This window comes from Girardinichthys multiradiatus, chromosome 14 (genome assembly GCF_021462225.1).
Source record: "Girardinichthys multiradiatus isolate DD_20200921_A chromosome 14, DD_fGirMul_XY1, whole genome shotgun sequence".
NCBI lineage: Eukaryota > Metazoa > Chordata > Actinopteri > Cyprinodontiformes > Goodeidae > Girardinichthys > Girardinichthys multiradiatus.
This window is the reverse complement of record NC_061807.1, coordinates 41,142,956-41,156,105: the sequence shown is the minus strand read 5'-3', so window position 1 is coordinate 41,156,105 and position 13,150 is coordinate 41,142,956. Positions and strand designations below refer to the sequence as shown.

The 13,150-nt window shown below is 41.4% G+C and overlaps 1 protein-coding gene across 1 annotated transcript; it reads left to right on the top strand.

Annotated features, from left to right (window-relative positions):
* The first annotated feature begins 4,908 nt into the window (after window positions 1-4,908).
* On the top strand, window positions 4,909-13,137 carry otub1b (OTU deubiquitinase, ubiquitin aldehyde binding 1b). The gene is made up of 7 exons (XM_047386806.1): window positions 4,909-5,007; window positions 7,802-7,863; window positions 10,342-10,440; window positions 10,566-10,684; window positions 10,870-10,954; window positions 11,686-11,880; window positions 12,551-13,137. The coding sequence occupies exons 1-7, from the start codon at window positions 4,965-4,967 to the stop codon at window positions 12,746-12,748; spliced, it is 801 nt and encodes a 266-aa protein (XP_047242762.1). The 5' UTR covers window positions 4,909-4,964; the 3' UTR covers window positions 12,749-13,137.
* The last annotated feature ends 13 nt before the right edge of the window (window positions 13,138-13,150 follow it).

Below are 13,150 nucleotides of genomic sequence, written 5' to 3'. Positions count from 1 at the left end.
TTTGCATCGCCTCTCAGATACCTGCTGGAGTGCAAGAATCATGGCCCTTAAAACTGTAGTTCAAGCCCCTCTGTCATTGAGGCCCTTGACAGTATACCTACAACCAGTAGGCCAGATCGGAGACTAGTGGTCTTAAAAGCTACTTCATGACATTCAATGCTAGTGTCCTACTCACTCTCTGGCTCAAAGTGCCGCAGTGCATTGATGACAGGAATGTGGTTATCCAGTCTGGAAAAATCTCTCTTAACACAGAGGTAGCCAATAGTAGTACCTTAACAAAAGAGATGCTGGCTCTTACAGATGGATGGGAGTCACTCCTGTCTGAGGCAACACTGATTGTAACTCAAGTTTAGCTGTTTTTATGTTTTTCGAGCCATAGTACTGTGGTCTCATTCAGTAGAGAGGAACTTCTCAACATCAGAGAGCCCTCTCTTGGGATTTTTTCACCATCTTTCATCGATTCGAGCTTCACTGAGCTTCTGGCGAGCGGAGCTGCGGCTCTCTATGGGATACTGCGCCGAAAGTGTCAGAGGGGGAAACGTGCTGGCACGCTGGTAAAGCTCCGCAAAAGAGGACTTCGCACACCACTGCCTTCAATCCATCTGGCAAAGCTGCTTCTTCTCACTGGTAAAAACACAGACCTCCACAGATCAGCGGTTCTCTGCTTCACCGAGACATGGCTGAGTGAAAACATCCCGGACTGCTGATGCCGGACTTCCAGCTGTTCAGAGCGGATTGCAGCACGGAGCTATCGGGGAAGAGGCAAGGTGGCGGAATCTGCTTTTATATAAATGAAGGTTGGTGCAGAGACATAAAAGTGCTGGGAAAAACATGTAGCCCGGATCTGGAGACATTTTCCATAATCTGTAAACCGTTTTATTTGCTGAGGGAGTTTTCCTCGTTTATAATAATTGGCTCATATTTTCCACCGCATGGCTGCACTTCTGCCGTGGAAAAACATCTCGCTGAGCTGATTACAGACATGGAGAAAAAACACACGGACTCTTTCATCATAATACTGGGAGATTTTAACAGAGCAAACCTCTCAAATTAACTCCCCAAATACAGACAGCATATTAAGTGTCCCACCAGAGACAAAAACACACTGGACCATTGTTACACAGCTTTAAAGGATTCATATCATGCTGTTACCAGGGCTGCTCTGGGTTTTTCGGATCATTCTCTAATCCACCTCATCCCAACCTACAGACAGAAACTAAGCGCTTCCAAACCCAAGGTTCACACTGTTAAGAAGTGGACTGAGGAATCAAAGCAGACGCTACAGGCCTGCTTTGAATGCACAGACTGGACTGTTTTTAAAACCTCAGCCACTGACTTAAACCAACTAACTGATGTGGTGACATCATACATCAGTTTCTGTGAGGATATGTGTGTGGAGACCAAGACCTTCTGCACCTTTGGGAACAACAAGCCATGGTTTACTCCACACCTCAGGAATCTGCGCAGGGAAAAGGAAGAAGCTCACAGCAGTGGAGATTGGGCTAACAAAGACTAACAAAGGAGATCAAAGCAGCCAAGAGAAGCTACAGTGAGAAGCTTAAGAACAGCCTTTCTACTGGTGACACTTCAGCTGTATGGACCAGTCTGAGAAACCTGACTGCCTATAGGAGCCCCTCCACCCATCCTGAACAGAGTCGTCTCCTGGCCAACCGTCTGAATGGCTTCTACTGCAGACATGACAGGAAGCTGTTCACACCTCAAATCATCTCCTCCACATCCCGTTCAGAAAGAAGTTCTTCCCACAAAGCTACCAACCCCCTACCTTCAGATCCTCTGCCGGCACTAAAGATCTCAGAGGAAGATGTAAACAGGCTCTATCAGCGCATGAAAACAAAGAAAGCTGGAGGACCTGATAACGTCTCCCCATCATGTCTGAAAGCCTGTGCAAATCAACTTGCTCCGATCTTCACAAAGATCTTCAACAAATCACTGGAGACATGTGAGGTCCCCTCCTGCTTCAAACGATCCACCATCATCCCGGTGCCAAAGAAACCCACCATCCTAGGATTAAATGACTACAGGCCTGTAGCCCTGACGTCTGTGGTCATGAAATCCTTTGAGCGGCTGGTGTTGAAGCACCTGAAAGACATCACAGGACCCCTGCTGGACCCCCTGCAATTTGCTTACCGAGCAAACAGGTCGGCAGATGATGCTGTTAACTTAGGTCTACACTTCATCCTGCAACACCTTGACCGTCCAGGGGCGTACGCCAGGATCCTGTTTGTAGACTTCAGCTCGGCCTTCAACACTATCATACCAGACATCCTCCACCAGAAGCTCACTCAATCTGTCCTGTCTTCATCCATCTCAGTGTGGTTTGGTTCATCCACCAAACAGGACAGGTCCAGACTGCAACAAATAATCAGGGATGCAGAGAGAATAATCAGGGCTTACCTTCCCTCCATCCAGGACTTATACAGGTCTAGGGTCAGAAAAAGAGCTGCTAAACTCTCTGCCGACCCCACACACCCTGCACATAAACTGTTTAGAGTTTTACCTTCAGGCCGCCGCTACAGGGCGCTGTTTACTAAAACCAGCCGCCACAGAGACAGTTTCTTCCCCCAGGCTGTTTCTCTGATGAACATTTAATAGAGAACCAAACAACAGCATACAGATGTTGCAAATGCACCTTTTTATTTATATACCGTATTTTCCGCACTATAAGGCGCACTTAAAAACAATTAATTTTCTCAAACAATGACAGTGCGCCTTGTAATCCGGAGCGCCTTATATATGGATCAATTGGTTAATTGGTTGATCCATACTGGTTGTACACGGCGCTCTGTCAAAATGTTTCAGTACGACTGGTAAACTACAAAGCCGCACCGCTTGCAGCATTACGGCTACCGTAGTCAGGGGTGTCGCCGAAGTAATAGCGGTAAACACCTGTACTGTGCTTACTCCTAGTCCAACACCACTTGTGTGTGTATAACGACCCCAAAATTGCACCTTTCAAGAGACACGCTTACGATGCTGAGTTCAAACTCAAGGCTGTCAGCTACGCAGTGGAACATGGGAATAGAGCAGCAGAGAATTCAACAGTTAACGCTACTATATTGTGAATGTACTAACGTTTGATTTAGTGCATCAAACTGTTTCTTTTACGTGTTTACTGAATCAGGGAAAAGTTCCCTTTCACGTTTTAACTAACGTTTGATTTCAACTTCAACTTCATAGACTCCAATGCATTCCTAACGTGCGGTTGGCTCTATTCAATAGAATTCTATGTAGAGGAGACCTTACCATGAGAGTGAATGGAGTTATCAGAACGCTGGTTTGTAGTGTATTAATAAAGTTTGACTGACTGACTTATCTGACTGTTTTGTTGACATTCTCTTTAGCACAGCTCCATCTAGTGGATGCATTACGCAACCCCAGTCAAACGTTTGACTGCAGTAGCTTCTATTCTATGCGCCTTATAATCTGGTGCGCCTTATAGTGCGGAAAATACGGTATGTGTATATTGTATATATGTATACTCTTTAATGCAAAAAACAAAAACCAGAGAGCAAAGTGTATAAACTTGGCAATAAAACGGATTCTGATTCTGAAATAAATGTTGTACCTCAGTTTAGCAAGGAACACAGTATGGAAAAGAAACTGAAGAGATTCCATGATGAGACCTCTCTAGCGGAGAAAGCTCAGGATTGTTTTTTACTGCAACAGACAGTATCATAAGATGTTATATTAGATTTTACATTAGTAAAGGTATCAAACAAGGACGGCCCATTTCACATCTTTTTTTCTGCTGCTAAACCGCTCACTTTTTTCATTAAAAACATGTTAGAAAAACATAAATCATGTCTTAATATGTCGTTTTAAAGAAAAATCTCTATTCTCATTACTAAATTAGCGTGTATCTCAGGCTTTACATCTCCAGTTTATTATCTGTCATTTCCAAACAAAGCAATTAAAGCTTTTATTGAGGTGATTTTAATTAGATATGAAGAAGAAAACATCTTGAAAATGGAAGGTTAAAAAGGTAAAAGACTATGGAAAAGGAGGACTCGAAGACATTGATATTTACTCTATTAATGATACTGTCAGGATTCATTGACAGAGTGCCGATTTAAAAATAAAAACTGTTTCTGGTTCCATATAGCAAATCAGATCTCGAGAAAATTAGGAGGCTTCCTAATCTGCTTCTCAAATGTGATTTTAACATTTTCAAGCCTTCTCATCTTCTGCCATAACTTTAGCCCCAAAACACACTAGTGTAAAACTATATTTAGTTTAAAAACAGGTCTGGGTTGTGGTTCAACACAGGGGGCTGCACTGTGGCAGTAGTTAGCACTGTTGCCTTGCAGCAAGAAGGTCTTTGGTTTGACTCCCGGCCAGGGGTCTTTATGCATGGAGTTTGCATGTTCTCCCCGTGCATGTGGGGGTTCTCTCCAGGTACTCCAGCTTCCTCCCACAGTCCAAAAACTTGACTGTTAGGTTATTTAGTCTCGCTAAATTGCCCTTAGGTATGCGTGGTTGTGTGTCCCTGTGATGGACTGGCGACCTGTCCAGGGTGTACCCCGCATCTCGCCTGTAGACTGAAAATGGATGGATGGTTTAACACAAGTATCTGGTCATTTCTACATTTCCTGGATGCTAGTGGTATCATTTTGTCTAAAGAACTGTTTTTAGATTGATGATCATAAACAACAATATAGGAAAACTGTGAAAGCAATTTCCCAACCTGCAATATTTATTTGCTCTAATTTTTTACAAAATAAAAACCGATTATTCTTAAACAGATCTAGAATTAAATTAAATTAAAGCCACTCAGTTGTGTTGGAACTCTGTTGTTAGCTCTTTGATCGTATTTGAAAAATTATTAAAAATATCACAATTAAAATGAATGAATCAATGAATGCAGCACGTTTTATCTGCCCCGGTTCGGAAGTGTGTAATGTATGAGGTCATGAAGAAGGAGGAAACATATCTCGATAGCTAAGATGGCGGAGGAACAGCAGGAATCCTCACAGGGAGAGATGGAGGGTGAGAAAATCAGTTACTCGTGAAAATATACAACAAGCTGTGCTGCGATTTATCCGGCAGCTGGAGCGCACCTTATTGCAGAGTGTTTCAGCTGCCCCTGCCTCCGTGGCTGACATGCCTCTTTAAAGGCCACAGCTTCTCAGCTAACACTAGCAAGCTGCAGCTGCTGCTAGACAAAGAAAGAAAGAAAGAAAACCGCTGCTTAAGTTACCAGCGGGGAAAACGTCCGGGACCATTCACTAGTGTTAAACGTTTCACAGTGTTGAAAATGTAAAAAGAAAATGTAGGAGAGAAGGTTTTATTTCCCGAGCGGTGTGACGACGTTTTTCGTCGTGCCCTGAATTTGTTTTGTTTTCGCACAAGTGGAGCTAGCCCTGTTTAGCTGACGGACGGCAGCCGGTGTTATGGAATAAAAAGTGCTCATATTAACCGATGAATGGTAGTTTATAATATTCTTGTTTATTGGTCACAAGAATTTCTTGATTTCTAAATATCATGATTTATTTCAGGACGTTTTTACACATTAATACAAGAGTGGTAACAACTTGACCATTCGTGATACATCCTTTTAACGATGAAGATCAAATTAAACTACAAAAACAAGACTGTACAGAAGATATAAAAATTATGATAAAACGTAAATAAGATCTAAATAAAAAATAAATGCTGCATTCTGGACATACAGACTGTTCTCATTGATTTGTTGCCAAATCATCATCTATGGAGCTCAATCAGTGACCGCTTACATTGACATGGAAAATGAGATTTGGCAAACAATGAAAAACAAAACAGTCATTAAAAAAACCCAAACACTGACAGTGAAACAAATGGAACTGAAAAAAGAAACGGTGACAAAACTTATTCTGCAGCTTTTCTTTCGATGAGAGAAGATTTTTATGTCACTGGATATGGCAGGCTGTTTTGAACATAATATTGGTTTCGTCTGACTATCTGCAATTTTGAATTCTGGATATCTAAACATGAGTTTTCACTAGTCACAACTACATTTTCACTGTCCAGAACAGCAATTTAAGATATCTGCATTTAGTTGGCTGCAATGGGGCTGGTTTTGGGGACAAATTGTCAGAAAATGCCAAAAATGTTGAAAGAGCTCAGCAGTTTGGGGTATGTGGCTCTCCCAACACATTATATCTTTCTATGGCCACTGTACATTGTGAGTCAAGGATGCACTGTTGCCTTTTCATACCGGAACTTGGCCTCAAAGAAGATGATGTTACGCTAATAGTGTGGTAGAAGAGGTGGCTGTGACAGATGCGACCATAGTAGCGCTGTTAACAGATTATTAAATATTAACTAATTAATCACAAATCAGTAAAAAATGAACCGTGGTAGCTTTGCACATGTGATTCAGTGCAATGCGGACATGGAGTGGGTCTCCTCTTTGCACTGACTGCAGACAGGGTTTGCTGCATGGCGAGGCTAGTGTGAGACTGACTAATATCTGGGAAGTGGAAGGGGCTCACGGCAACACTCGCTGCTCGCTGAGGACAGAACATCGGTTTGGTTGGGTCTGGTTTGGGGATCAGTGGATTTTGTCTCTTCTTTTTGGAGATGACGTGGTCCTGCTGGCCCCCTCTAGCCAAGACCTACAGCATGCGCTGGAGCAGTTCGCAGCCGAGTGTGAAAGAGCCGGGATGAAGATCAGCTCCTCCAAGTCCGAGGCCATGGTACTCGACCGGAAAAGGGTGGCTTGTCCTCTTCAGGTTGGAGGGGAGTTCCTGCCTCAAGTGGAGGAGTTGAAGTATCTCGGGGTCTTGTTCACGAGTGAGGGAAGAATGGAGCAGGAGATCGACAGACGGATCGGTGCGGCTGCCACAGTAATGGGGGCGCTGTGCCGGTCCGTTGTGGTGAAGAGAGAGATGAGCCGAAAAGCGAAGCTCTCAATTTACCAGTCGGTCTACGTTCCTACCCTCAACTATGGCCATGAACTCTGGGTCATGACCCAAAGAATAAGATCCCGGATAAAGCGGAAAACGACGACGACGAGTACTTACTGAATCACTCGTCAGTTTCTACAGCTAATAATGATGATAATAGTAATAAATAATAAAAAGAAGACCCTTGCTTGTGGTTGAGGGGTAGTACGTGTATGTAGGTAGATGGAGAGGAGAAGCAGAAAAACAGAAGGCCCATGAAGGGAGATGTTGCTTTTAACCCCGTCTTCTAACACCAAAACCGTTCAGCTCCCAGAGACATCGCAGCTGAAAGAACTCTGCAGTGACATTGGAAACTTCTCTCATCAGAACCACAGCTGCAACGTAATATTAGAGTATCATACGTTTTTTTAGTGTCATTGCAATTCCAGTTTCAATTCTTTTTCACTGACGATTTGTAATTTTACAATAGTAAATCTCTTTTTTGATGTCAGTGTAAGCTGTCACTGATTTAGCTCCATACCACCCTAGAGGTGAACTGATGTGGGTTTTTTAATGGCCAGTGCGATGGTTGGAACTAAGCCCATAGCCGATATTCGAGCCAATAAAGCTGATTCTGATTTCAGTGCTGCCATACCTGTTACTTGCCTGTGGTATAAATTCCCATAAGTCATTGCAGGTGCTTCATGTTTGTGTTAAAGTAAACATGCATTAGTGCCTATAAAAACAAAATCAGTTGGATGTTGTTACTTTATGTCGAAAAAACTCAATGAAAATTGCTTTGGCTGTTCCTACAGCAAATTGAACTGCAGAATCTATAATTCTCTTGTCTACCAGATTTATGAGATTTTATGTCCAGTCCAGATGATTTCTGACCTTGATATCTTCTCGTTTTACAGGAGTGAATTGTCTCGCCTACGATGAGGCCATAATTGCTCAGCAGGACAGGATTCAGCAGGAGGTGATCAAATATTTCTATTATAGGAACTGGCCCTGCACCCCACACTGCAGTGCATTCTGGGTACTTGGTAGCCATCCCATTGATATGCTAAAACACAAAATACCCAGCTGGTGGGAACGTAAAGGAGCAGAAACCCATCACTCTTTATTAGGGGAATGTCTGCCAACATGCAGACAGCAGAGTAATAAACCAGCTACTCTAAACTGGTTGGACTCCCAGACATACTTTATAAAACAATAAGCAGCAGATAATATTCATGGTGATAAACAGTGGACAACTAAATAATTAATACATGTTACAAGTAAGACTATTAGGACAGTAATAATTGATGTTTAGATTATTTTGGCAGCAGTAGGAATAACCGTTGTTTCTGTTTTAGCTAAAAGCATTTGCAGCGTATTTTACAGTTTGGTGTAATATTTGTCGTAATACACTGGTAGTTTAACTGAAAGGTTGGCATACTTTGAGAATCACATGCTGCCCCCAAGAGAATCGGGAAGGTCTCATTTTATGACCAAGATGAATAAACACGAGTCATCTTTGAGTGGCAGGATAAGAAAAAACGTCAGATTCCAGAGATCTCTCCCAAAGTTTAAACACCCAATACTTCAGCTGACCTGTTGACACAAATAAATAAAAGACATTTCTTCCACTGAACTCTGGTTGCTAAAAATGAGTTCTTATATTTCCAGTAGAATGTTTGGAGTTTGGGTTTTAAGATGAGAGACTTTATTCCCCTAAGGGGGAAATTGTCACAGCAGCAACACAGAGTGAACAGTGCACATCTTGGAAGATAAATGAAAGAAAATCATTGATAAAAACAAAGCAACAACAAATAAACACTAAATAGGAGGATGGAACATATGTATTGGTGGTATTGTACTTTTTTAGGGTTCTTATTGCAGAGTCTTATTGCTGATGGGAGGAGGAACCTTCTGAAGCGTTCCTGTGGCAGCCACAGCCTGCTGCTGAAGGAGCTGCTCACAGCACCAACAGTGTCATAGAGGGGGTGAGAGGTGCGGATGTCAGTTTGGCCAACATCCTCTTCTCCTCCACCTCCACTGTAGAGACCTGAGGACAGTCCACCTGTCCTGCTGTGTGCAGCCGCTTCCCCAGCAGACCACAGCGTAGAACACTGCAGAGGCATTTCCAGGAATTAGAGATGCAATGATAGGAAGTTTGGAATCAATTGTTGTTGCCTGCTGATGTCTAATTTAGCCAACTCCAGTTCATTTTTAGAAACTAATATAGGAACATACTAAAACTGGGTTAAATGTCCTTTTCTAGCCTTCCTTCTGTGACTAATTTATATTGGAAGCAGAGGCCAGGTCCCGCTGCTGTGTTTGCTTTAAAGTAAAAACCCTGCATTGATGCCAACTGCTCAAAGGCAAAACATCAGAGTTCACATTTTAAACTGTGTTTAGCGTCTTATATTAGCCATTAGCGCGGTTAGTGGCTAGCAGTATTTTAACCTCAGTCTTGTGTATTCAGTAGAGAATGTAGATCCTTACATTAACTATGAGATTTCCTAAAGGCTGCAAACTTTTCAAGTCCAGCATGATCTAGGAAACCTCAAAACAATCAAGCAGAGTAACTTTACTGTTCTCTGTTCAGCCTTCCTGTTATCTCTTGAAAGCCTTTCTCTCACGCTCCATTCCAGCCTCAATGAACAGAAGACATGTCTTGACAGCTTCCTTTTTAAATAGATTACATCTCTGCGCTTCCTCTGACTTCATTTGAAAACTCCACTTATATCGAAAATGTCGAACGTCTTCACTCAGCAACAACTTCCACACCGAAGAGTCAGAATCAGCTGTATTGTGTGCACAAACAAGGAATTTGACTTCGGTTTCAAGTCGCATAGCGTATAGACATTAAGTTTAAATATATAACCTTTAGAGGAAAAACGGTGGTGCAATTTGTTTCACAGTAGCTCTGTACTCAGGCTGTAAGGTGTCCATCAGAGAGACAGTCTGGGGGAAGAAACTGTCTCTGTAGCAGCTGGTTTTTTGAAAAGAGCGCTCTGTAGCTCCGACATGAAGGTAAAAGTCTCAATAGTTTGTGTCCAGGATGTGTGTGGTCTGTATAGATGCTAGCTGGCCTTTTGTTCACCCTTGACCTGTACAAGTCCAGGATGGAGGGAAGGTCATCCCTGACGATCCTATTTGCTGACAAAATTGTTGGTTGCAGTCCGGACCCGTCCTGTTTTGTGGGACACTATTGTCGTCAGCATGACCCAATCACAGATTAAGGCCACCCAAGCTGAAAATCGGCTGATTCTGGTCACCAGCTGATTTCTCTACTCAAATGTGAGCCATGCTCCAATTAACAAGCCTTACATAAATTTTAATTTTGACATGATCTTTTTGTTGAACACATACGTAGAAAATTAGCTTTGGATTTCTTTGAATTTACATGCAAGTTTGTACATAGTTCACACCTTGTTTAAAAGTCTAACTGTAGTATGTGTGCGTGCAGATTGCAAACAGCAACCCGTTAGTGTCAGACAGACAGGACCTGTCAGTGCTGCAGAAAGAATACGCCGAGGACGACGCGGTTTACCAACTCAAGCTCAAGGTGGGTCAGCACCTGCTTCCTAGGTGCCCCTGTGCCAGTCATCCACAGACTGCTGGTTCTATTTATGTGGGTTTGAGTTTACAGCCTAGTTCTAAAGGGCAACTCCTCATTGTTTTCTGTTGCAGGATCTATACAAAAAATACGCGTACATCCGCAAAACACGGCCAGATGGAAACTGCTTTTACAGAGCCTTTGGCTTTGCACATCTGGAGTCCCTGCTAGATGACAGCAAAGAACTTCAGAAGTAGGAGGCATAATAGTTAACGATGGTGTTAAAGTGCTTATTAATGTGTAGAAAAAGTGTAGATTTTTTTATCTTAAACCAAATGGGTCAATTTTGGCTTTATGCTGTCTCATTGCTGTACTGCAAATACATCATAATATATGTGTAAAATATTTCTACGGTTAATGAAGGTTTTTGTATTTTAGATTTAAAGCAGTTGCATCTAAAAGCAAACTTGACCTGGTTAACGAAGGCTTCACTGAATTTACCATTGAGGACTTCCACAACACAGTGAGTATCCCATCCATCAGTTCATTGCTTCACTTATCTGAGGTCTGGTTGGAGAAGTACTGTAGGAAACCCAGAAATCTCTCACCTCTGTGACACTCCGATAATGTAGTAACAATAAGATAAATGGAACCAAATTTCATGAAAATTGTTTGTTTTTTGCAGTTTTTGTTTGGTTTTCTCAAAATGTAAATTATATTATCTAAACTAAATTATGTGCAAGACTTCCTGCTCTGTTTTCTGCATCCCTCTGCAACAAAACATTTAAACAGTGAACTTTGAGCCAACTATTGCAGACCGGGACTGGAATGTATTAAATAAATGTAGTAAAAATGAAAATATGTAGAATCTTTGAGTTTTTATTCATTTATATTTTATGTTATTTGTAATTTCCGTAGATTTTTTTGTTTTAATATGTTTTGCAGTTCATTTTGAATTTGGCTTTGTCTTTTGCAGAGATTATTAGAATACATATAGTACACCATATCATTCATTTTATTTATGAGCACTTTGAATTATTTACATTTGAAGGTATCAGCAAAACTTCGCAACAACTAAGTTTTACAGATGCTTTGTTTTTTTTTCAAGCCTGATGGGTGATCGCTTGAATTCATGGTGATTTCAACAGTGACCAAAAGGATCAGGGTTAAGATGTTCTCCAGAATTGAGCAGCCATACTCTTGTGGGTTTAATGGTGATTTTTTGTTTTTTTTCTTTTGTTTCTTCCCATCTAGTTCATGGACTTGATTGATTTATGCGTGAAACAACCGAGCCTGCAGGAGCTGCTGAACTCTTTTAATGACCAGAATATGTCAGACTACGTAGTTGTTTACCTGCGCCTCCTTACCTCAGGCTACTTGCAGCGAGAGCACGGCTTCTTCGAACATTTTATCGAGGGAGGACGTAGTATCAAGGAGTTCTGTCAGCAGGTGGGTAGTACGGGGAAAAGGCAAATATGGCTCATTATTTTACAGAGACATGCAATAAAGATGGAAACTAGAAATTCACTTATCAGGCTTTTGGTGGCTGATGCTGATTCCTGTCCTTCTTTGAGGTCTGGTGTGCTGATTGTGATTTTGACCAATTCTGATTTGTTTTCCTATGAAATGCAGCATTTAAAACTGGGAAGAAATTTGCTGGGCGGGGGTTCTAAATATAGCTTATAGGTACGAGTCCAGTTGAAAATGAAGATACCGGATTATCCTTATTTATCAATCAGATATCTCCAACCTTTTCTGTTTTTTATTTGTTTTTATTCTGAAAAATACATCATAAATATGCATTTATTAACCAAAAATGTTTTCTAGCTTTGATGCATTTAATGAGTAGAGGAAAAAAACAGAATTTTGAGTATTTGAGCTGCAGATCATTAGAGCCATTGAAGGAAAAATCGTCTCATTCTGAACCTTGAATAATTAAATGGTGCGGCTCTAATAAAACCTGACTTAAAAGTTGCTGCTGGATTATAGAATGTTGGGATTAAGGGGCACGAATTAAACATAGATACTTAAATATAATGAAAGAAAATTTTGTATGACTTGCTGGTAAAATGTTTGGGCATGTTTGGCTTATTGTAAATTTTCTTTTTTTCTTTCCAAGGAAGTAGAACCTATGTCTAAAGAAAGTGACCACATTCATATCATTGCCTTAGCCAAGGCCCTGAACGTATCCATTCTGGTGGAGTACATGGACAGAGGGGAAGGAGGAACTGTCAATCACCACGTCTTCCCTGAGGGAGGCGACCCACGCATCTTCCTGCTGTACAGACCAGGCCATTATGACATCCTATACAAGTAACACTCCTGGGGCCACATCCGACAAGATCCTCCTCAAGCTGTGCTCTGCAGGGGTGCATCGAAAAATAACATCCTCTGCCACGTTGGTTAAAAATTGCATCTTTGTCTGAGATTATTCTCATTTATTTGGAAATAAAATGCTAAAATCACATATGTCTCATTTACCCCTCTTACTACAAAACCCCAAGGTGATCCTCCGCCATCACACAAATGGTTAACAGAAAAAAAAAACTAGATGGAAAATAAAAGTGACTCCAGACATTTAGAGTTCTACAAGTTTCTTTTTTTTTTATCTTTTGTGGTTGTAAATGTTATTTACTTGCTTTGTTTGATTCTCTTCCTTTGTTACACTGCGATTCATTGAGTTTTATTAAAGCAATTTACATCTTATTTGTTGCATTTT

Excerpts from the sequence above, each read along its gene's own strand:
- otub1b (XM_047386806.1), top strand. The coding sequence starts at position 4,965 with ATGGCGGAGGAACAGCAGGAATCCTCACAGGGAGAGATGGAGG. Across the intron at positions 10,685-10,869 it reads GACAGCAAAGAACTTCAGAA|ATTTAAAGCAGTTGCATCTA; the intron begins GTAGGAGGCATA and ends TTTGTATTTTAG. Across the intron at positions 10,955-11,685 it reads TTGAGGACTTCCACAACACA|TTCATGGACTTGATTGATTT; the intron begins GTGAGTATCCCA and ends CTTCCCATCTAG.